General features: G+C 45.6%; 1 protein-coding gene across 4 annotated transcripts; it reads left to right on the top strand.

Annotated features, from left to right (window-relative positions):
• The first annotated feature begins 20,644 nt into the window (after positions 1–20,644).
• On the top strand, positions 20,645–24,218 carry LOC148021555 (protein-tyrosine-phosphatase MKP1-like). Of its 4 annotated transcripts, none has more exons than XM_087696977.1 (3): positions 20,645–20,965; positions 21,124–23,705; positions 24,006–24,218. In XM_087696977.1, the coding sequence occupies exons 2-3, from the start codon at positions 21,189–21,191 to the stop codon at positions 24,093–24,095; spliced, it is 2,607 nt and encodes an 868-aa protein (XP_087553103.1). In that variant the 5' UTR covers positions 20,645–20,965; positions 21,124–21,188; the 3' UTR covers positions 24,096–24,218. The 4 variants fall into 4 exon arrangements, with proteins under 4 accessions (XP_087553103.1, XP_087553102.1, XP_087553105.1 ...); XM_087696979.1 differs by lacking the exon at positions 20,645–20,965 and adding an exon at positions 23,839–23,928 and having other exon boundaries at positions 21,022–23,705; XM_087696978.1 differs by lacking the exon at positions 20,645–20,965 and adding an exon at positions 23,767–23,928 and having other exon boundaries at positions 21,026–23,678.
• Positions 24,219–24,467: the final 249 nt, after the last annotated feature.

Here is a 24,467-nt window from a genome sequence, read left to right on the forward strand (position 1 = left end):
CCGCTAATAGACCCAAGTCCAAGCGGTCATAGCTGAGGGCTAGTGACACAAAGGTGACATCGAGCCATTTAATGCAGTCCACCACATCATCTCCGGTGTCCTCTGCAAGGTCAGCGGCGGCTAGTGCTAGAAATGACTTCCGTTCATAGGAGGGCATAAGGCCGACGGGTGGTTGAGGTTTGCTAGAACTAGAGGCTCTGACAGTACATAGTTGCGGTTGGGAGTCTCCTTGAGCCTGCAATCGAGCTGTTTGCAAGGTGGGTGGGTTAGGGTTAGTCGCAACAGTTGGGCTGCTGCAGTCAGCTTTGCTGCGGAGAGTCGGGTTGACTTGGTCGAATGATGCCACCTGTGACGGTGGCTGTTGCTTGGGCCAATAGGTTTGTGTGACTCTCATGGGCCGAAGTGTAGACGAGTCGGATGGCTGAGGCTCTGGAGAGCACTGCAGCCTATGGTCTTGAGGTGTTGGGGGACGTGGGCTGATCAAGCTTGAGGGTGGCGTAGGACTAGTGCCTTTGGTCATAGGGGCCTTAGGGATCCACAGTGAGGCATTTCCCTCATAGTAGCCTTGCGCACGCAAGAGGGTTTTAGGGACCCATATTTGCTTAATCATGCAGCGCTTCCGGTGATTGCATCTTGGCCTCCTAGGTTTAGAGTTATGGATTTTATGCGGACAGGCGCGTCTAGTCCTAGGCGGTTCTCGAGGTTGTTTAGGCACCCATTGAAAGCGAGGCTGTTGGGCCCTTACTTTGGTTGCTGCGGTCTGTGGTTTATGGAAATCGGGAAGTGGCAGACGTGCACTATCCCCTCCTTAATCTTGCCTACGGATGTTTCTATCGGTGGCCCTGCGGACGGTGATGGTGTTACGCAGCCCTTGCTGAAGGCTGTGACAATGCGCACGTTGCCGATTGCTAGGTGGATGCGCTGCGACTCATAATCAACATTGCAGTGAGTCTGTTTTTTGAAGGTTCACCTGAGTAGTGACTCCATGCCTGCATCGGTAGCACTCGGCAACACGTAAAATAGCATTGGAACAGTCTCAGATTCGATAGAAACGACGACCCTGCACTTGCCGAGAAGTGCGTAAGATTGAGCCCCATATGGGCTTAATTTGGCCGTTGTAGGTTGAAGTAGTGGTTTGCCAAGTTGGATCCAATGCTTGTGCATTAAGACATTGAAGTCTGCTCCCTTATTGATCAAGGCGTTGAAAGCGCATGTTTGCTTGGCAGTGATCGTGATACGGAGGTAAGCGGGTTCTATAGCTTCCTCATCACCATCGTTGATTTCAGTGATTGTGGCTGCTCGTATTTTGACCGACAGTTCTAGCATTGGTGGCTCATGCAAAGGGTGAGTGGGAGGGAAGTACTTCTTGACACGATTGCCATTGAAGAAGCCTATTCCTTCACCGTCTAGGGTCTCGAGCTCGACATTACTAGTTTGGCTGATTGCCCGAACCTTGAAGGGTCCAAGACCTCTAAATTTCATCTTTTGCTTATGTCCTTTAACTTAGTAGAGGAGCACTAAGTCACCTTGCTCAAACTCGCGCTGCTTGACATGCTTGTCAAACCAGCTCTTTCGTTGGGCTTTCTCGCAGATAAGTGAATGGGTGGCTAGAAGACGAGTCTCTGATAGGCGTTCCAACTCGACTAGGCGTTGCTTCCATGCTTCCTTCCCTTCCCATCGTTCTTGGAGTGCTATTCTCAGGCTAGGGACGAAGAATTCTAATGGTAGAATTGCCTCAATTCCATAGGTTAGCCTAAAGGGGATCTAGCCGACGGCCGTTTTATAAGCTGTGCGGTAGGCCCACAAGGCTACCATCAACTTGTTGTCCCAGTCACTTCGTGAGGCTGAGACTACTTTAGTCAGGACGTTGATAAGAATTTTGTTAGTTGATTCTGCATGGCCATTAGCCAGAGGGTAGTATGGTGAGGATTTGCGATGGATGATAAGAAAGGTGGATAGGAGATGTGCTATCACTTCGTTGATGAAGTGTGTGCCTTGGTCGCTAACCAGTTCGATGGGGCAACCGAAGCGCAAGATCACTTGCTCCCATAAGAACTTGGCAGTCGTCCTAGCGTTGTTTTTTCGTGTGGCTCTCACCTCTACCCATTTCGTGAGGTAATCCGTGGCCACCACGATGTACTTGGCTTGTGAGTACTGCGCCGCGGGGTTGATTGGTCCTATGAAGTCAATTCCCCATTTTTCGAAGGGTTGGTGAGCAATAATTGGGGTTTCCATTTGATCCTTACGAATTGGGACTTTTGTCCGTTGCACTCATCACAATGCTTGACGAATCGCTTGGCGTCGCGGAAAAGTGTGGGCCACCATAGTTGGGACTGCATCACCTTCCGTGCTATCATGTCTCTGCTAAAGTGTCCTCTTGCAATGCCGATGTGCGCCTCTGAGAGCACATCGTGCATCTCATGCTCACACATGCACCTACGCAGCAATCCGTCTTGCCCCAGCCTATAGAGTTGGCCTGCAATCAACTAGTAGGGCTGGATCTTCAGGATCAAGCACCTAAGTTGTGCCTTTTCTACTGGTCACTCAGGTAGTCCGTGCTCGAGCACTTGGACTATGTCGTCTGCCTAGTATGGAGTCAGATCAGCCTTAAATAGATCTCTCTCGCTGGACAGGTGGAATAAGTGGGCGTCAGGTAACTCTTCAACGATGCCTTGTCCAACAGCTTCTCCTGTGGGTATACAGGACATGTGATTAGCCGTGTAATGTTGTTTTTCCTTTCGTACCACCATGGAGAAATCGAACTCTAGGAGCAGGAGGAGCCATCGAGCTATGCGTCCTGTAGCACAAGGTTTGTTCACTAAATAGAGCAGGGCTTGATGGTCCACGAAGAAGATGAAAGGGGTGGCCAATAGATAATGCCGAAACTTCTTCACGGCGAACACCATGGCTAATCCTCCCTTTCTGTTGTCGAATAATTCATCTCCTTCTCAGTGAGTTGTCTGCTAGCAAAGCTCATTGGGTAATCTAAGTTATGCTCTCCAGGTTGGCACAACACTGTCCCCATGGCAAACTTAGAAGCGTCGATGTGTACGTAGAAGGTAATGGTCCAATCTGGGGCTTGTAGAATCGGTGCTGTTGTCAGAGCCTTTTTCAAATCTTCGTATGCCCATTGGCATGCCTCAGTCCACTCGAAGACAATCAACAGCTTGTACAATGGCCTGGCGATCAGCGCATAGTTCAGCACAAACCGCCGATAGTATCCTGTGTGACCTAAGAAGCATTGAAGTCCCTTGTAGTTAATTGGGGGTGGAAGGTCAACAATAACCCTAACCTTCGAGAAGTCAGTGGCAATGCCGTTCTTCGACACCATGTGTCCTAAGATGCATCCGTGCTTCACCCAAAACTGACACTTCAAGGGGTTCAAGGAGAGATGATATAAGCGGCACCGTTCAAGGACTGCGCGGAGTTTGTCTAAGTGTTCGATCCAGGTCGAATGGACACACAGATTGTCGACAAAGACCTCTAACTCCTTGCGAAGCATGTCCTTAAAGATGGTGCACATGAGACGTTGAAAGGTGGCGGGGGCATTGGTCAACTCGAAGGGCATGACTATGTATGCAAAGACGCCCCACTCTGTGGCAAAGGCGGTCTTATGCCTGTCTGCAAGATGCACTTGCACCTGGTTGTACCCTGAGAATCCATCCAGAAAGCTGTAGGCTTCCTTGCCTGCCACCCTCTCAAGCATGTGCTTGGTGTATGGCAAGGGATAGTTGTCTCTCTTCGTAGCAGCGTTCACCTTCTTGTAATTGACCCACACTTGAATTTTTTCGTTCTTCTTCATCACAATGACTATGGGTGATACCCAGTCTGTGTGCTCAATTTCGTAAATGAATCCAGCTCTCATCAGCTTGTCAATTTCCTCCTTGATAGCATGAGCGTGCTTTGGATTAATGGGATACGGTCGCTGCTTGACTGGCATTGCATCTGATGTCATGGGTATGTTGTGAGTCACAACACTCGGATCTACCCCCCGTAGCTCTTCTAAGGACTAGGCAAATACGTCTATGTACTCCCGCAAGAGAGCGACAAGATTCAACTCTTTTTCACCAGTCAAGTCATCAGCAATGAACACTTGTCGGGGTGTCTCCCCATCCAGGGCTAGGTTTACCTCCTTGACCTTGGCTGGTCCTTCGATTGGTTTGCTCGTCTGCCCTTGACGCTTGGCACCTAACAGGACCACTACCCTATCCCCCTTTTTGAATTTAGTGAAGCATTTAGGGAGGTCCTGCGGTTTTCACTGTTCTTCTGATAGTGTATCCCTGGGGTGCTTTGCCTTATCTTGCCTTAATCGTCTGCGTCTCAAGTGGACGGGTAAGTCCCCCTTGGTGTGTCGGGTCATGGGCGGCCTAGGGATCTCTGGGTCACTATTTGAAGTAACTTCCGATTCAGAGTCAAACCCTCTATCTTCGCTAGAAGAGGTGGTCTCCCCTAGTGGCTGTAGTTCAGATGGCGATTCGGTTCTAAGTATTGATGTTGTTCCTGGTTGGGGTAGGCCTGCTTGCTCAAGGTTTACGGCTCCTATGCATTCCAACCAAGCACGATCACATTTCATGCGCATGACTCCTTGCTCCATTTTAAGGGCCTGCCTTTTCTGCAGCTTGGCGTCTGCTCGTATCTGCTCAATTTCTCGTCCTTCAGTGTCGTATTCTATGGTATCCACTTCACCCTCACTCTCATCACTAAAGGATTGGCAGTCTTCGTATTCATCGCAGGAATCCTTGTCATTCGACTGCTCGTCGTCTCCTAGGGCTTGGTATGCCTCGTGTAGTTGGTCAGGAACCAGGGCCCAGTTATACATGAGGTTCAACTCATGCACCCTGGTCCATTGCCATTTGGAATCCTCCAAGAGATCCTGGAGTGGTTTGAAGTTGGCAGCTGGGTTGCTAGCTAGCTGGTCCGTTAGGTATTCCAGTACCCCCTAGAGTTCCCTTTTGTTGGATGGCACTTGGAAGGTGACAGGCTTAGGCTTTCCATGGAGGCTTGCTGCCATCATGTAGACTGGCGTAGAGAGTGCTTCGTTGGTCTTGCCGATCATTTTGATGGCCTGCTCATACGCCTCATGGTCTGAGAATGGCAGGTCAATTGCAGCGAGGACATGCATCCAATCCCGCTCATCCTCTGGGCACGGGATATACTTGGTCAAGGACCCATAGGGCCTCTTGACCTGAGTGTTCCCCTTGAGCATAGCAGAGATAGCGTCTAGGTCGACTGGTGAGGTCTTCCAGGTGTCCATCTCTATTCTTACGACGTCAGTTCTATTGCCAAGGAAGATCAAGCCATTACCCCAATCTTCGATGACTCTAGCATTGCGCATCCAGGGTCGGCCTAATAGGACATCGTAGTCCACTCCCTTCATGACTATAAAGTCAACAGAGAACTGGACACCTGCGATCTTCATTGGCCAATTCTTCAGTACCCCGAATGGCTTCACTCTCATACCGTTTGCTAGTGTGACGTTAAACCTAGCAGCTTCAACAGGCGGATTTCCCCAAGTATGAAGCACTACATGGCTAAGCACACTAACCCCAGCTTCCATGTCTACGATTCCCTTCCTTGTTGTGTCACCCAAGGCTAGGACCAGCAGGATCGCGTGCATCTCAGAGCCTTCCCAAAAGGCATTGACATGCAAAGATTTAGGCACGGAGTGCAGAGTCAAACTTGGCAATTGTGTTTCTGCATCCTGGTCTCGAGGGTATGCCGTGACCTACTCTTGTGATCCCTCAACCCACTACTTAAGGTATTGCCGTAGGGCAGGGTGCTGCTTAAGCAGATCTCCCAGGCTAAGTGTTACAGGGGTGGTCACTAGCGTGATCAGGAGATCGTTAGATACTCGTCCTTCCTTCAGCCTAGACTGTCAGGGCCAATGGCCGCGGGCTGATATGCGGCTCTGTTGCATCTAGGCTTGGTCTCAACGGCACTGCTTTTGGCACAGTTGCTTCGGCCGACTTAGGTTGATGAGGCGGTGACATTGGCGTGCTTATGCTGATGGGTTCAGCATCTTTGAGATGCTGTTGAGCCTCCCTCATCCATTCCTTCACCTTTTCTATGGCCTCTAATTGTCGCTTTGGATGCGGGTATTCCCCTATCTTAGCGCTTCCCTTTTCGGCTGTCTTAGGGGCTGAAGTCTCTACCTCCGCGTTTGAGACTTTCTTCCCAGTCGGTAGAGTCATAGCACTCTCGGTTTTTAGTGCAACCTTAGCTTCCAATCTCTTCTTCTTCTGCATGCGGCTTTTCTTTCGTATCGAGGTTGCGTCAAGATTGCTAGGTCCTGGCAGAGAGATGTTGGCCTGCTTCGTTTGGGCTCGGGTCATAACTCGCAAGGGAATAGGTGTCGCCTCCCCATTAGGGTTTTCGACACCAAACAGCCCCAATGGGACGGATGGAAAATTAGCTGAGCTAGAGGACGGCTTCCGCTTTGGGCAGTCTATGAAAAGATGGGTGATTCTGCACTCTACGCACCTTTGGTCAGCCTTGTCCCTGTTTTGCTGCTCTCTTTCAGGGCAGCGTGATGAGACATGACCGGGGTGTCCGCAAGTCCAACAAGTGACTGGATCATGTGGCTACCCTCCTAGGCCTCTACCCCGTCCTCGTCCTAACGCCATCACCGACACGGGTCGATAATCCATGAGGACCGCGTTGCCCTCGTCGTCATGCGAGACGTAAGGGTATATGTAGGTCTCTTCATCATTTAGCTCCTCCACGTAGTGTATTGGAGCGTCGCTCGGTGGGTGGGTCACATAAGGACCATGCGGTCTAGGAATGCATGTAGGATTTATGTCCATTCTAGGGATGGCTGGTTTCATATCATTAGGCGCGGGTAGAGCCAATGGGGCTCCCCTTCCGAAGAATGTCTGCGGCCTATTAGCTAGATAAGGCTGGCCGTAGGGTTGCGAGTATGGAAGTCTTCTTGGTAGTTTGCAATGTGCGATATCGTGGCCGAACCTACCGCAGTTAGCGCAAGGTCTTGACCTAGGGTCTTGACACTCGACCGGCAAGTGGTTTCCGCCACAGTACATGCATTGGATGTGTGGGCGCATTGGTCGTCTCAACATGTCTTGTATCTTGGCTAATTCCATCTTGACCTCAGCCAAACTGTCTCGGTGGCCTTCCCTTATCTTGGGATGATGGGTTTGACCGCTCACTAGAGGCTGACGTTCTCTCTAAGCTTCGTGGGTTGGTCTCTTCTAGATTTGAGCTCCTAGAGCTCCGCTCTTTCAGCTGGTCATTGACTCTGATGGCTTCCTCAAAAACTCTAGCCACCACGTCCCGCTACAAGCTTGAATTGCTTGCCAATGCCTTATATAACTCCTCGTCTCTAATTTCGCTGATGAATACAGTTGAAACTGCTCTGTCAGTCGGTCGCTCGCCTAGAGGGATTCTCTTAAAGAGACTTCTCACATAGGTCACGTAGTCGCGGATGTCCTCCTTCTCTTTCTGCTTGACATTCATCAAGCGTACTAGAGCAGGTTATTGGAGTATCCGGGCTCGGCGAACCTCTTGACGAAGAGATCCTTAAGATTATTGAAGTTGGCTCGTTCCACAGCATCCAGGCTTGTATACCACGTCCTACCCTTGTCGCCTAAGCAAAGCCCGAATGCTTGCGAATGTTGAGTCTGGTCGTTGAGGCCGTTGGCTTCGCAGACTTGCTCAAATTGCTCAACAAAGCTGTATGGATCGTCATGCGGTTTGGTCCTTATCGAGTTGCTTGGCAACAATCGGTATTTTGGCCTGGCTCTTTGAGCCCTAGTTTGCCCCTAATCTTGCAAGCAGAGACGTCGCTAGTGCGGCGGCACTCTGCTCTACTGTAGTGTTATTGAGCAGCCGTTTCATGAGGAGCTCGCTCAATGTCAGGTCTCCTTCTAGCGCTCTCTCATGGTCTATTCGGTTTCGGCCAGCCAAATTCAGCACTCGCTGCACCTCATGCAGCTCCATGCTTTGCCTTTGGCTCCTAGCCTGTTAATCCCTATTATAATCAGCTATGCCCTGCAATGCCTTGCGGACTAGCCTTCTCTCCTCCTCTAGGTCTGCAATGATCGCGTCTACTGTTCTGCCACGGTGCTCGTACCGGGCGTGCGCGTCGTAATTGCTCACCATCTGCTGTATAGCATCCGTGAATATGCTCAAATCGAGCTCCTCATTAGATTGATGGTCTGAGCTTTCTTCCGTCATGGTCAAATTCTTGCGCCCTGTTGCACTGTCGATCAGATTGAATAGTCATGACAGATCCTTGTCGTTGGCGCTCCTTGCTTGGTTCTACCCTGCGCTTCACTTGTTTGTCTATGTCTTGGGTCCTCTCCTATTGGTGGGTTCCTTGAGTGATTTATCTGAGTGAGTTCCTTTGATTATTAAATACAAACCTCAATTTATGGTCACTCGGTGAGTGTGTCGTTTCTCGTGCACTTGTGCCCAATCAGGCTTTCGGTTTTCTTAAGTGTACTTCAAGTGCGGAAATTCAATGTGAGTGCTGCAAGCAATTCCTCGGCATCTTACTCACTCTCGCTTGTTTCGGGCCTGATAGGCTTTGTTGCTCAAGTCCTGGCCGTTCTAGTGGGTTCTAGGGTCTGCAATTCTTCTTACCGTTCACTAGGGGGGTCGATCACGGGTCCTCTGAGTGGATTTCTGTTTTCAACGCGTTAGGTTGCTGGGGAGGGCTCCAGCACTGCCCCTCTGTCCCTTGGTCTTGACTCCTATGTCGGGAATTGCCTACAAGGCATTCGCCATGTTGTCCTGGAGCGGGTTGCACTTCCAGTCGCTCGTGGAGGTCAAGTTTTGATGTTTCTCCCCCCCTTTTTTTTTTTGCCTAAGATGTGTCCGACTCTGGGAATCGGACGTTCGATTTACCAGTGGTCCGATTCTAGTGGTCCGATTCTAGGAATCGGACCAGGTGGGTCCGAGTTTGGGCAGTCCGAGTCTCAGAATCGGACGAGGGTTAGGTGTCCGATTTTTGAAAATCAGACAAGTGGTCCGTCCGATCGGACGGGGTTGGTCCGAGTGACCGATTCTAGGTGGTCTGATTATGGAGTGGTCCGATTTTGGGAATTGGACCGGACAAGGTGGTCCGATTGCCGACGTGTCCTAACTCGTCCGATCGGACGCAGTTGGTCTGAGTATCTGAGTGCCCGAGTCGGACGGGTTGGTCCGATTGAACGGTTGGTCCGAGCGTTCGAGTGTCCGAGTCGAACGGGTTGGTCCGATCGACCCGATCGTCCGATTCCCAAAATCGGACACTGAGTCAGGTGTCCGATTCCGCCGGCCCGACGCACTTTCAAGCACGAATTCGTCCAAAATCTCAAGATATAGATGACTATAGACCAAAAAATTCACCAGTAATGATGTTGGAGTGGTGGGGGAGAGATCTATATATCTGGGGATCGCCAAATGCAACGTCACTCCATGCCCTGATCGATCGAATGGTAGCCCAAGCTCTCTCTCTCTCTCTCTCTCTCTCTCTCTCTCTCTCCCTCTCTCTCTCGCTCTCAGCTGGTTGCAAATGAGGATTCCCTTGCCCTTCCAGAACTTATAACCCTGCTGGTCATTCCCTGGATGCTACAGATCACTCTCCTAGCGATTCCTACACATTCAAATGCGCATTTCCTCCATTTTCCCCCTGTTTTCCTCGATTTTCTCCCTGTTTTACAACAGCAAACCCTATGCCTCTCGGGTGTGATTTCCTACTGTGAACCTACTCTAAACACAACACAAATCGAAAGCAAAATACTGAACTAATTTCTCCATGTTTTCCAATCATCAAACATCCAGAATATCCCAAAATACTTACCTATTTTGAAGATAAAAAACACCCAACTTCCTACCTATCTCAAGCTTCGTTTCAGGGATGAATACCCTACTTCGATGCTCGATATGAGGCACACAAGTGCTCAAGCTTGAATCCGTTGGTCCCGGAAAAATGGAACCAAAATGTGGGAGTTTTCGCTCAACCACCAAGACCCACGGACTGCTTATTGTTTCAAGCATTCCAAGCGAGCTCTCATGGCTATCTCTCACCTAGCCGACGCGCCATCAATCCTAGAGTGTAGTGAGCTTACCTTGATGCTCGATTGAGTACCCTCCTCTCCCTTGCACTCTGGTAGCTCCACGATTCTTGATGCTAGCTCAAGCATCCTCAAGTCTCCTCCATCTCCAAGCTCCATTCTCCATAGCCGCATGCGCAAGAGAAGAGAAGAGAAGAGAAGAGAAGAGAAGAGAAGAAGAAAAGAGGAGATGGTGAAGAGCTTTACCCTCTTGATCCCTCACTCTCACACACACTCACTCCCTCACACTCTCACACTCCCTCTCTCAAGATCACACACAAGCAAGAAGGAGAGAAGAAGAGAGGAAGACGAAGACTCTTTTTGCCACACACCAAAGAATGAGCTTCTCATTCACTTTTCAACTCTATATACAAAGCCCTAAATCCTTTTTGGGCAGTCATCCCCTTTTCCTTCTTTTATATGGCCGACCGTAGCCTAGGCCCTTTTTCCCATTTCCCACCATTCTAATTTATCCTGTTCCCAACTAATGCGTACACTTTGCACAAGAGCGAGCCTGGCACTTTTTTTATAAAGATTCAGAGGCGCTCCCACATTTTAATGGTGCGCCATTTTTCTCTTTTGTTGTCTCGGGCCAACACCGAGGCTTTTTGAGGGTCGTGCCCGAACATTTAAAATTTTCAGGGACTGGTTACCGGTCAAGGCACCTTTTTCTGCTTTTATCCTGCGCCTTTTTTTCTATTTTCATTTTTTTCCATTTTTCGCTCCTCTGTGCTGCGGGAAACACGGTAACACAAGGCTCTACAATGTGCTGTCTTGTGGCCAAATCGTCCATAGTTTGTGCAAGATTGATGTGGTCCGAGACATTCTAAAGGTGGGTGGTTCTTGCTACAGTGAATGCATTGCATACTTTGGTAATAAAGTCTAGAATTTTTGAGTGATTCACCATCCTAATCAATTCTTGCTACTACATCCTAACATTTTTTATCGAGTCTTGGGTTTCCTTGGTCTCTATGTGGTTATATCTTGTAGGTGTATCCTGAGGAGATCCATGCGGCCTTTCATCTTTGTTGCTTTCATGGTGTAGGCCACCCACATGAATAGCCTTCTATAGAACACTTTTGATTTTGGAACGATCAAGTTCAAAGTTCCTAGCTAAGGTTTCAATGCCCTTGATGAAGGCATTTGTGACCAGCTTGGTGGTAGGTGTCTCTATAATAGGGATCCGCTTATACAAAATCCAAACTTCAGAGATATGATCTCTCATACTCTCATCCTCTGAATGCTTGATGTTCATGAGCCAAACAATGAAGTTATCCCATAGCTAGCTTCCTGAAGCGTTTAATGATTAAGTCCTTGAGTAGTACGAAGGAAGCCTTCCCAACAACATCAAGGCTAATGAACCAGGCTCATCTCTTCTCTCTTAAGGAAGTCTGAAAGCTTGTGTGTGCTTGGCATTGATAAGAAAATTATTAGCCTCATAGATTTGCTCAAATTGCTCATTAAAACTGTGAGGGTCATCTTGGCTCGATACTTATTAAGATATTTTGCTACTAAGGGATTTTTTTCATCGTCTCTAGCACATGGAGTCTTTCCCATTCCAATTAGAATGGTTTGTGCAATTAGGGTCCCTACTTGCATTATTATATCTAAGGGATCAAGAGTAGGCATCATTGCATGAGATTTGAAAGAGACTCTTGTGAGATGAGCCCATTGCTCCTACGTTCAATAGCATTATGTGGATACTTTCCATCCCAACTTACATGATCGTGAGCTAGTATCTAATGTCATTATTAAGGTCTAATAGTCAATTGAGAGTGTTCATTCCTTGGCCTTGCAACTCTAAAGTTTCCTTTCCATAGCCTCCAGGTCATCAATGAGTTCAAGGTCTATGGTTTTGCTAGGATTGGGGTCTCTACCAGATGTGGGTGTTGGGAGGCCTTGTCCACTATGCAAGTGCATGTGCCTAAAATCATGGATTATTTCAAGACCTAAGTACCACTCTAGTTGTTATTATGTTCCTTGTTTCTAGTTCTCCTTCCTTTAATTGAATCTTGAATATTGAGCAAGCACAGTTTCTTCTATTACAATTTGGCTAGTGCATATGAATTGTGTGCAAATAAGCTTTATTCTTTCCAGCAATTTGTGATTTCAAGGAACAACAACTTTATAGCATTTATTGAACAATCAACACACAAATAGTTGTTCTATTCTTTCATTGGTCTCATTTGGTTCTCTTAGTTATTATGATTTGGTCCTTCTCAAAGTATGCTCATTTTTATTCCTTAGGTCCACTTGCATTGGTCATGTGAATGGGGCTTATATGAGCATAATGGTGTGATTGGACCTATGTGCCCTATGCCTATATGTGTGTGGTGGGTGCATGGGAGTTGTTTTGGTCATGTGAATGGGGGCTTATGTGAGCATAATGGTGTGATTCAACCTATGTGCCCTATGCCTATATGTGGGGGGGGGGGGGGGGGGCGCATGGGAATTGTTGTGCATTAGTGAAACATATGTGCAATGTCCTTAGGAATGTGTGCCATATTCAAGTACAATGTGAGTACACATGGGTGGACTAGGGTGCATACTATATAAGCAAGTGGTGCACTAAGGTTAGTGTGCAAGATGAATTTTGTGCATGATGGAAGTGCATGAGTATAATGGAGCAATGTACTGCACTAATGACTAGTTATAGGCTTCCTATTATGCACTAAGATAGGCAGATGTAGGCCGGGAAGCAAGGTGTACAAAAATTTTATTACGGTAGAGTTTAGTGCCTTAAGTTGGTGGAATAGCAAAGTGCAAAAGGCACGTATGCACGCATGTGCACTAACACGCTTATGTGCACTGAAGTGCATGTGGGAGTCCTAGAATGAGCTTGGAATGCATGGGTTTATGACGGGATTAGGGATCCCTTTAAGGACCTATCTATAATTTTATATTACAGAATAATAAAATTATAGAATACATGGCTAAAGTTCTTAGACTTTAGAAAGTGGGGTGATTTTTTGTCTAAATAAAAGAAAGCTTATAAATAGTCTAGCGAATGCTTCCAATGACACTCATAAAGATATAGAACTTTAAAAGTGTTGTTTTTAGACTAATAATAGTAGAATTTTCTCGATAAATAAGATAGTGAAAGCATAGGGTTAGAAGACCATCTCTAAGTGTTGGCATTAAGAGTAAGTGAAAAACAATGTTTTGGGGGTTCTTTAAACACATAGATCACTGCAAAATATGTCAAGGGCACCAAAATAACTCTAACTAATGTCCTATAGTTATCTGCAAGTTAGCATAAACCAATTACCATTACATATTCCAAATTGACTCAATTTGTAGTTAATGCTTGTAGGATCATCAATGCTACTATGGAAATGATGCGATGCTCTTGGAAGCATATTACTCCCAATTTGTAACCCTAGGAGTACGCTCCCAAGATGGTTGTTGATCAAAAAGTTGCCAAGTTCTGTTAAGGACTAAATTTACCTAGCAAATTATTTCTAAAAGTGAAAAGGTAATGAAATAAATTGTTATCAAAAGCACAATGACTTTAAACTACAATATGCACTATAGCAACTAGTCAATGTGGATGGAGTTTATAATTAGGTTAGATTTGTTATTTATTTTAAATGCAAACATTAGCATTCAAGCAATGAGAGAATAACATAATATGAATCCAAACTAGCTTTGTTTTTAATTTAAAGAAGGTGAAGATATGTTGAAATAGGACGACTTGATAATATAGGATATTGAATCTTAAGAGGCATCATAAAAAAATGTCGATAGTAAGGAGCAATGATGTGAATGCAACATATGATGCAAAAGGATGGATGTTGCAGTTGATTGGGTGGTAAGCCAAAGCAAAGCATGAGAAGTCATCAATTGTAGAGCAAGACGATCACCGCAAAGTAGCAGCATAGCATAGCTATGAGAACGATTGTGGGCTAGAAGTCGCAATTCGTGGTGTGGCTGGATGCATGGCCCCAATGACTTTTATATGCAACACATATCAACCACCTTGCAAAATTTTCGAAGAAACCTTCAAAATTCAAACAACAAGTTTAAAACCTTGAAACCTTGAAAATGTTTAGTAATAAAAATGACAAATATGTGTAATTTGATCAAAAACCCCTCCAAAATTTTGAGGTAGAGGTTTTTGTATTTGCTACCAAAGTTGTTTTTTGTGAAGAGTGGGCAGGTTAGAGCAGGTGATGCTTCATTTCTGCCATGACACATGGGAATCTAGTTTACCGAAAATACTAATTAATTAGGTCACACCTTGAAGAATGTATGAGCGGAGGTAACATCGCCTCTCGGGATGCTGGCTCAGAGCTCCTCCCATGCTTTGCCACAGTTTGGCACCATGTCTATGCCCGTCATGCAGACGACACCCCCTTCTCTGTTTCATCATGATCCTAGCATGGCGGGCTCCCTACAAAGAGCCTTCGGCAAAATACTGGATAATCCATTGTTCAATGGTCTCTCTGCTCAATATGCAAGCCAAGGGCATCTCGGACCTATTGGGAAATATGCAAGCCAATATTTAGGAGGAGGTGGAGACGGACTGTCCTTTGGGAATGGAGCCATCCACCTGGGAGGTTCTGCAGAACAACTGGCAGGATTTGATAGTAGAATCCCCGCAAACCAAAGGGAGAGCCTCCAAGAAGGTGGAGGAGTTGACAACATTTCAACTCCTAGAGGTCAGTAGGGTTTTCCTGAACGAGGTGAACATTAGACTCAAGCAGGAGCTCAAAAAAGGTCTGTAAGACACTACCACTCCCCCCAAAGGGCCCTCGGAATCTGGGCAGCCAGAAAATTCAATAGGTATGCCATGTAAAAAAATTTCTCTCTCAGTCCCTGCTTTGGAGTTGAAGAATTACACAATGTCCTATCAATCTAGAGGACTTATTGGTCTATGTCATGGGGCATGTCCCCCCATGGAATTTCTTAGAAACTGGGTCAAGCTGAATTGGGAACCACTAGGTGGGAAACCCCTGGTTATTCAATACCTCCCAAACAACTATTTCTTTTTCCTCTTTGAGAGTGAGCAAGCAGCCCTAGCCCTAGTAAGCCATGGACAATGGATGCTACGGAGCTCACCATTGTCCCTCTTCAAATGGACTCCTGAGCTCGACCCCTCTGGTCCTAAACCGACTTGTGTTTCGATTTGGGTCAAATTCCCAAACCTTTCGTTGAACCTATATCCCTTCTTGAAAACCCTAGCTGCTCCCCTAGGTAGACTGTTAGGACAAAGGCCGTACATGGATATTAACCCGTGGTGGCATCCTCAACTACTCATAGAGATTGAACTTAGCAAAACCCTAATAGATTCATTACTGATTACTGATTCAGAGGGCAACTTTGTGAAGGACCAACCTGTCCTTTACAAGAATCTTCCAAATGCTTGCTCCAAGTGTCTCAAAACGGGACACTTCATTCGAAATTGCCCTGAATGGAAAGCTAAAGAGAGCCCAGAACCCAACAAGGAGAACTCCCCTCCAAAAACCGATAACCCACAAGATGATGGGTTCCAATCGGTTAACAGGAAGGGAAAAAGCAAGAATCAGTCAACCCAGAAACAAAACAATAATAGCAAGGGCAAAAACACCTACAATAACAGATACTCCCCCCTTCTCATGAACTTAGAGGATGTACTAGCAGGGAATAGTGAAAAGGGGAAAACTAGTAAAAAAAGAGAGACTGCTCCAGTAGAGTCAGACTCTGATGATGTCATAGTTGAAGAAACTTAGGCTGAAAACAAAGGGCAGGAAAACCAAACAAATGAAAACTATAAACATACAGAAAACTTAAACATTGACCTCAATGAACAAAATGAAGATGTAGAATTTACTGAGGTAGAGGAACTTCCAATGGGAGGAGAACTTCCTCTCAGTCCTATCCCTGCTGAGATCCCAACCAAAGAGGGAGGGAGTCTACAAAACTCCAAAAGGAGATACTCAAGTGTAGGACAAAGTGCTAGTAACCCATTTAGTCAAACAAAGGGTCCTTAGAAGAAAGGGAAACAAAAAAAAACATAGGTTTGTTAAATGAATAAACTTAAAATTGTGTCCTATAACATCAAGGGGATTACTGACCCCAAAAGGGCAACTACATTCAGGGAATGGCTTAAAGTTAGTGCCATTTACCCCGATGTTATTTGCCTATAGGAAATAAAAGTGTAAGGTCCTCCTCTACTCAAAAACCTGCAGACAGTGTCTAAGGAGTATGAATGGTATATGACAAACCACACCAATAGGAGGGGGGACATGCATAGGTGTCTCCATTAAAATTAAGGATCAAATAAGTAAGGTTATGATTGATACAAAGAATAACTGGGTTGTAGTCCTATTTAAAAATCAGGATGAATTTGCTATTGTCTCAGTATATGCCCCTAATATTTCTGCTGAAAGAGGCAGGCTGTGGGATTCATTACAGGTCATCAATTGCCCCATTATCATTGCAGGGGACTTCAATATGGTTGAATCAACAAAAGACAAATATTTGGAAAAAGGAACATGTATTGCAGGAATTGAAAAGAGTAAGTGGTTGGTAACTAAAGCCTATCATGGGCTAACTGATGTCAATGAGCAACTAGGATTCACATGGAGTAACAATCAAAGTGGAGTTTATCTCCGAAAGGCTAGACTTGATAGATCTTACATATTTGCAGGTCTGTTGGCCTCTTTTGTTAATCTCAAAGTTAAAGCTCTTGATAACATAGTCATGTCTGACCATAAGCCTATTCAGCGAGTCCTCTCTAACTCATCCCAAATAATAAAAGCTGGTTGGTTTCATACTAACCCTAGACTATTTCAAAACAAAATACTTAGGGACACTATTAAAGGAATCTGGACAATGGCCTTCTGGCAAACAGTCTCCCTAGCTCATTCATGGGCTAAAGCCATTAAAGACACTCAACAATTTTTTAGGGAAGTCAAAAATAAAAAAGTACAGCAGATCAGGGATCATAGAGCTAGACAATACTCACTGCATAAATATTTGGAGATCAGGATAGAGGCTAGGGAGACCCACTTACAGCCTGACCTAGTTAGAATCAAACAAGAACTTAGATCTGCTGAAGAAAAAGAAGCTATGGACGTACAACTCTTCACTAGGCAATGGTGGGCTGGCAAAGCAGACGAGCCCACTAGAGACATGTTCCAAGTCCTTAAAAAGAAAAAGGATAGAGACTCCATCCCATTGTTGAGAAGGGCAGATGGCACACATGCCCAAAACAATGGAGAGAATCTCCTTATAGCTAAGGAATTTTTCTCTAAAATGTTTAGCTCCTCTAGAAAGAGTTCACAAGAAGAGACAACTGCCAAGGCTAAGATAGCAATGGTTAGGAAGAAGGTTGTCCCTCCAAGCTTGGCTGAGATTCTGGATGGGGAGCTATTAGTTATTGAGATCAGTGACACCATTGACTCTCTAGCATCAGGAAAAAGCCCAGGGCTTGATGGCCTTCTGAATGAATTCTTCAAAGAATTCAAAGATTCTCTTATTCACCCCCTTCTCATGGTATGGAGAGAATCCCTGAAATTTGGAGCCTTACCCCACATAATCAATGAAGGAGTAGTCAAACTAATCCATAAGAGAGATGAAAGGGAACTCCTAGCCAATTGGAGACCCATCACATATCTCACATCAGCATATAAGGTTTTTGCCAAAGCCATAGCTAGAAGGCTATCTGATCATCTAGATAACTGGATAAGAAAAGAACAAAAAGGGTTCATTAAAGGGAGATATATCCTAGACTCAATAATTGCCATGTGGGAAGGCATTGAACATGCCCAAAAATCCAACCAAGACTTTGTGCTCTTCAAGATTGATTTTGACAAAGCTTATGATAAGTTAGAATGGGATTTTATCCTCCAATCCCTCCATGATATGGGGCTGGGTAGAAAGTTCATCAAGTATGTCAGTACTCTTTTTGGTAATGTCTCCACAAGAATTGCCATTAATGGGGAGATGACTGATTCCTTTCCTTTGAGAAGATCCATCAGGCAGGGCTGCCCTCTTGCGCCCCTTTTGTTTGCCATTGCAGTTGATTCACTGGGTTGGCTCATTCAAGCAGAGATTGATAAAGGCAACATTAAAGGGATTAAACTCCCTAACAACAAAGACATGGTACTCAACCAGTTTGCTAATGATACAAATAGCACGGTAAATAATGATCCAGTTTCATTAGTAGCTTTTTGGAACTGCTTGCAAACCTTTTGCAAGGCTTTTGGTTCTGTTATCAATCCAAACAAAATAGGAATTAAAACACTAATCAGTCCTTGTCTTGGTTGGCTCCTGGCTGCAAGGTGTAAGGAGATTGAAACAGGTAAAGTATTCAGACTTCTAGGCATACCCATGGGCTTTGGGATCTCAATGAAACAAAGGTGGGATTGGGTTTTGGAAAAAATCAGGGGAAAATTTGAAAAATGAAAGGGTCTATAGATCAATATGGCAAGAAGATGTCTGGTTCTGAAACACATACTAATTCCAACCACAATCTACTTCTTGGCTTGCTGGAAACCATCTAAGTCAGGAATGAAGCAACTAGAGCAACTAGGGAGGAATTTTTTGTGGAGCGGGGATGGGGAAAAGTTTAAAGTACCTAAAGTATCTTGGGCTGTTTGCACTACACCTAAGAAATTAGGTGGTCTTGGGCTTCCCAATCCTAGTATTCTAGCTGACAAACTTGCAGCCAAATGGATTGCAAGAAGCATCTTAAGAAAAGAAGAAGACTGGATAACTTTGCTTAAGGCAGCCACTAGCAAGTTTCATGTAGAGGGTTGTCCAAAATGGAAAGGCTTAGACCCAATAACAATAACTATTTGTCCAGTCAAACTGAAAGCTAAAGATTGCTCTCCTTTGGCAAAAGGTCTATGGGAGGCTTGGTTCAAGTACAAGAGTATGTTAATCCCCTCTTCCCATCCCAACCTCACCCTACCTTGGAGTTCCAAAGACTCCATCTGGTTCAGCTTTCTTCAGGGAGCCATTCCAGATAATCAGATTAACTTAGCCCACAAGCTCTTCAAGAAAGGCATTAGAAGTTGGAGGGACATTTGGGATTCAGCCCTAGAAAGATGGATGATTGGAACACAACTAAAACAGAAATTCAAATTAAAAAGACAGGAACTAGAATTGATAACTGAAAGGGTACTCTTGTGGGGACCTAATATGTTTGCAATGATTAATCTTAATCACCACTTCAATTATAGGGGAATCTATTTTATGGGGGACAGACCTCTTCTACCCCTTCTAGACCTATTAGAAAGCAATGTTCCTCTTTGTTTTAAACTAAATAATAGATGGCATATTAATTGGTCAGTAGTACAGTGGAATTACAGGTTCGGTAACATTTGGGCTCCCTCAATCCAACCAAAGATGTCTTGTCTAATGTGACTCATTACTCTCAAAAGTCTTTGGACTAATGAGAGAGCACTTAAAGTTGGTCTAGGGAATAGACTTTGCCTAAGGTGTGGCCAACAGGTAGAATCAATCCCTCACATATTCCTTAACTGCCCTAAAAATTCTAACATTTGGTGTTTCATGCACGTCCTTGCCATCAAGTATCACCCCACTAAACTCACTTGGAAGGAGTTATTACTGGGGGAAATATATGGACTCCCTCCTCCAATATGGAATTGGATTAGAAGTTATTACCTATGTAACATATGGATAAGCAGAAACAAGAAAATGTTTGAAAATACTGATTTGGATCCTATCCATGGTTTTAAATTTGATCTTTGTTTTCAGGTTGAGAAAGATGCATAAATAATTCTCAAGCAGCATGAAGATAATATGAAGGAGGGACTAGGGAAAGCATTTTCCACTGTGGATGTGGTAGCCATACTGTTGGACATCAAGAAGAAGGCTGAATAATAATGATGTAGATACGAATCTTAGGATAAACATCTCGACATCTGATGCTTAAGTTCAGACCTATTATGGACTATATGTTTTGTAATGCTGTTATTATGTACTCTCAAGTCAAGGTAGCTTCCCTATTTTGAAGCAACACTCCCTTAAACAGCTGTAAACCTTTTTTTTGATATATTTTAATACAACTTTAAAGCTTCCATTAAAAAAAAAAAGAAAATACTAATTAGTGTGAATCAGGCCTGCAAGTTAAAGTTCCCATCCGGTAGACCGTAGACCCCATGTGAAGCCGCTCTGAGGTGGCCCAAAAGGTTAGAGGCAGAAAGTTAGAAACTTGAACCGTTGATGTGGACTAGTCAAAGGGTCAAAGATGAGGGGTTTGACTGACTCAGCGGCACCCTTCTCTTTCCTCGAAAAAAGCCACCCAATAAGATTCGAGAGCGGCCTGTGGGCCGCGGCCTGCAACTGCCTCGTCAAAAAGGATTCCACGTCAGGCGGCGCTCCTGCCGACGTGACAAGGAAAACTGTCGTTGGTCGTTATCCCTGTTTGTATTTGTTTTAACGCATTAAATTAAAAGAGGGCGTTTCTTCAACTTTCTTGGCCTTTGACGATGATGACCTATTCGTACAATTTGAACCGGTCACCCGTCACCGGCTGCTTGCGGCAGCCCCGAGGATGACCGGCCACGGCTGCCAGGCTGGCCACTAAAATAGGGGCAGAGCCCGCCAATCTGGCGATCTCTCTCTTTCTCTCTCTCTCTCTCTCTCTCTCTGTCTCTGTGTCTGAGGCTTCTCTATCTTTATCTGTGAATCGCCCGTTACCCCAAACAGCACATGTTGCTGAGTTGCTCTCATGCATTGTGTGTGTGTGAGAGAGAGGGAGAGAGAGAGACAGCTACCAGAGAGAGCAGGCAACCACGACCTCGTCCCTCTCTTGAATCATCACCAAGCCCGGTATTCTTCTCCACAGTGACAACCACTAGAAAGAGCTCCCATAGCTGCTGGACTTCAAGCAGGGCAAGGCTTCAGAGCTTAAGCTATTCCCTTGTAATCAGAGGGAGACTTAGATTCAACTTCGAAAGGTTTGCCCCCCCGCGCGCGGCCCGCGGCCCGCGCCCCCCCCCCCCCCCCCCCGTCTCTCTCTCTCTCTCTCTGTGTTCCATGGTTTCAGATGCAAGAACTTTGGACTAGTTGATTGGTCCCAATTGCAATCATTTTTTATCAGTTAGTTCTTCCACAGGTATATCAATGGAGTCCCCCCTGTTTGGCATCTTATGTACCTAATATAAGGGAGAGACACCAGACATGGCAGGGTCTGAGCTTGACGGAGGAGCAGGGGAGTGTAAGTTCCCCCATGTTCGTAAATCATATTGGCGCTCAGCGACATGGGTTGGCTCTCGCTCTGCACCCCCCAGCCCTAAAGGGGAAGGCGAACAGGAAGGGCAAGTAAACAGGGCTTCTTTACAGAGGCAAAGCAGTCGAACTCGAGCCTCACTCCCACCTCTTCAACCTCTCTCCATAGCTAGAAGAAGCCTTGATGAGTGGCCAAGAGCTGAGATGGATAATATGGCAGATTGGAGCACTCCTGTGACTCCTGGCCGCAGGCGAGTGAAAACAGGACCTGAGATGAAGCTCGATTTGGCTTCCATCCATCGCACTCCTGTGGAACCTACAGAAATACAGCTTAAAAGAGAGAAATTTGCCTTCTATGACAAAGAATGCTCTCGTGTTGCCAATTATCATATATTCCTTGGAAGTGATGCTGTGGCCAAGAACCTCGCAAAACTGCGAGCAAATGGTATAACACACGTCCTCAACTGCGTCGGATTCGTGTGCCCAGAATACTTCAAAGGAGACCTTGTTTACAAGACTCTGTGGTTGCAAGACAGCCCATGTGAAGACATAACCAGCTTGCTCTACGATGTGTTTGATTACTTTGAAGAGGTCAAAGAGCAAGGTGGTCGAGTTTTTGTTCATTGTTGTCAGGGTGTTTCCCGCTCAGCATCGTTTGTTATCGCATACCTTATGTGGAGGGAGCACCTCAGTTTTGAGGATGCCTTCCACGATGTGAAGGCAGCCAGGGGAGTGACAAATCCTAATATGGGTTTTGCTTGCCAACTGCTGCAATGCCAGAAAAGGGTGCATGCAGCTCCAATGAGCCCTAATTCTGTCCTTCGCATGTACAGGCTGGCACCTCACTCACCATATGATCCCTTGCATCTTGTTCCCAAAACGGTTCACAACCCGGGAGCAGGGGCTCTCGACTCTCGGGGCGCCTTTGTTTTACAGGTACCTCTGGCTATATATGTCTGGATAGGTCACCACTGTGATCCTAAACTTGCTGAAGCAGCTAAGATTGCAGCCAATCAGGTCATTCGGTACGAGAGAGCAGAAGGGCCTCTCCGCATTTATGCCGAAGGACAAGAAGAAGCTGAGTTTTGGGAGTGCCTTATCAAGCAAGCTCATTCAGGTGATGTCCTTGATAACATTGATAGAGAAGAAGATCAGAGGATGGGTTTTTCAACCGATCCAAGAACACTGAGAGGCAGCCAGCTGCTTCAGGTCGAGAAGGTAAGGAAGATTGAACCAGGTAACAAAAGGGTGCATTTGTATGATGTCGATTTTGAGCTTCATCAAAGAGCAAGGCAGGGTGGTGTAGTTCCACCAGCTAGGGGGATTATGGCTAATACTCCAACCCGCATTCCTGCAAGGGAGGATGGGTGGAGCTTACTGAGGAAGAAGTTTTTATCTGGTGTGCTGCTTACAACTGTAGCCGAGAAAAAAGCAGATTCATCCAACCCTTCCTCTCCTCATTCAGCTTCGCCATCTCCTTTTCCAAACAAATTGCACAGAGAAACCTCAATCCCTTTGCAAGAGGTACCATCTCACGTTGAGCTGCATTCTGGCTCCCCACGTTCGTCTTCTGGGATATCATCCCCAAGCACATCACAAGCCAATTCTCCATGCTCATCACATTCTCTGTCATCACCTGACACATCACATGCCAATTCCCCATGTTCATCACAATCGGCATCATCGCCTGACAAGAGCCCCTTTGATGTTTTGTACTCTTTTCGTGGTAATCAGTCATCCTTTCCATCTAAATTGAAGCCTCTGACTCCCATTTTAGCTAACAAGAGCTTAGGTGAATGTCTAGTTCCAGGTGGAGGTACGCTGTCATGCCCACCTTCACTCCCAGGTTTAGAATATAATCCTCCACCAGCACCTCGGAGCATGTCAAGAAAGCCCAGATTGCCACCCTTGTTCACAGTTAAGTTGGAAAATGCTGCAGCCGAAAGTGGTCCTCAGTTTGAGAGAAGTTTAGATCATGACAATGATCATGACATGCAAGACAGAGATTGTAACAGAATTGACAGCGAATCATTTAGCTTTCCAGATCAGAGTCAATCCACTGTCCTGCAGAACAAAAATGAGCGGGGACCAAATGATCTCCCAACTCAAAGCTCTCCTTCCTTTGCTACCTTCATAATTACAGGTTCAAGGGACACAATGAAGGAGACGATGCGATATGGCCATCCTGTCTTGTATGCGTGGCCAACATTGGAAAGATTAGATATGTTTGATGCTGATGACCTGGACAGCAAAGGTCTGTTTATATTGGTAGCACCTCGGCAAGGGACATATGCCCATGAGAGCAAGGTTTATATATGGGTTGGAAGGGAGCAGCTGACTCACATGGAAAAGTACAATGGCAATGCTGGTGATGCAGTGTGGCAGCAAGCTGGGCAGTTGTTTCTCAAGCAGATGAAATGCTGGAGGGACGTTCCTTTAAGGGTCAGTAGATCGCATGCTGCACCAATGGTAAGTTATCATATAACATGATAGATGTTGATGATATAAGTTTCTCCATTCTTTGTAGCAGGTGGTGAGGGAAGGCCATGAGCCAGAGGACTTCTGGGAAAATTTCAACAATGGTTGATGTACATGATGGCAGATTTGAAGATTTGTTTGTTTCGTGGAATAAGTAAGCAGTTGCAGTAAATTATGTTAATAGACTGCAGGAAGGCAAAGACGTGCACTCAAGGTTTGCCTTGCAACTCATCTCTACTTGCTATGGCCTGGTTGACAGTTGTAACTCATACTCTTGTTGTGGCTTTGCAGAGCCAATGCTATTGGAACCGCACTTCTATTGTCACCTTGGAGTCAGAATACAAGTCCTTTCTGCAGCGATACGTAGCTTCAAATAGCTAGAAATTTGCCATGCAACAAGCATATGTGCAGCTTTGTTTCCACCAGTTGTAATGCTTCTACAGGCAGGAACTTTTATGCTCAAGGAGAAAACATGAACATCATTGTAAGAATGATGTATTCTAATCATGCTTGTCATATCTACATGTCTTGGAGGTTTACACATGCATGAATCAGCAGGAAGAGTGGAGTCTAAACACACACACAAACAAACTCTCTCTCTCTCTCTCTCTCTCTCTCTCTCATTGAGAGATCTTTGATTCAAGAAACGGTAATCCATCCAGCAAGTGTAAGAAATATGGCATTGTGGGCAGTGTGTTTAGTAGTACAATGAGATGAAGAGTCTCTTGAAGTAGCACTGGAGAACTGTCCTGA

Source organism: Lygodium microphyllum, chromosome 17, assembly GCF_053477565.2.
Source record: "Lygodium microphyllum isolate KBCC chromosome 17, Lygodium_microphyllum_v1.1.10, whole genome shotgun sequence".
Taxonomy (NCBI): domain Eukaryota; kingdom Viridiplantae; phylum Streptophyta; class Polypodiopsida; order Schizaeales; family Lygodiaceae; genus Lygodium; species Lygodium microphyllum.

Bases quoted from the DNA above. Each gene is read 5' to 3' on its own strand.
- LOC148021555 (XM_087696977.1), top strand. From the start codon at position 21,189: ATGGCAGGGTCTGAGCTTGACGGAGGAGCAGGGGAGTGTAAGTTCCCC. The intron at 23,706-24,005 runs GTAAGTTATCAT...GTGGCTTTGCAG, and splicing joins GATCGCATGCTGCACCAATG to AGCCAATGCTATTGGAACCG.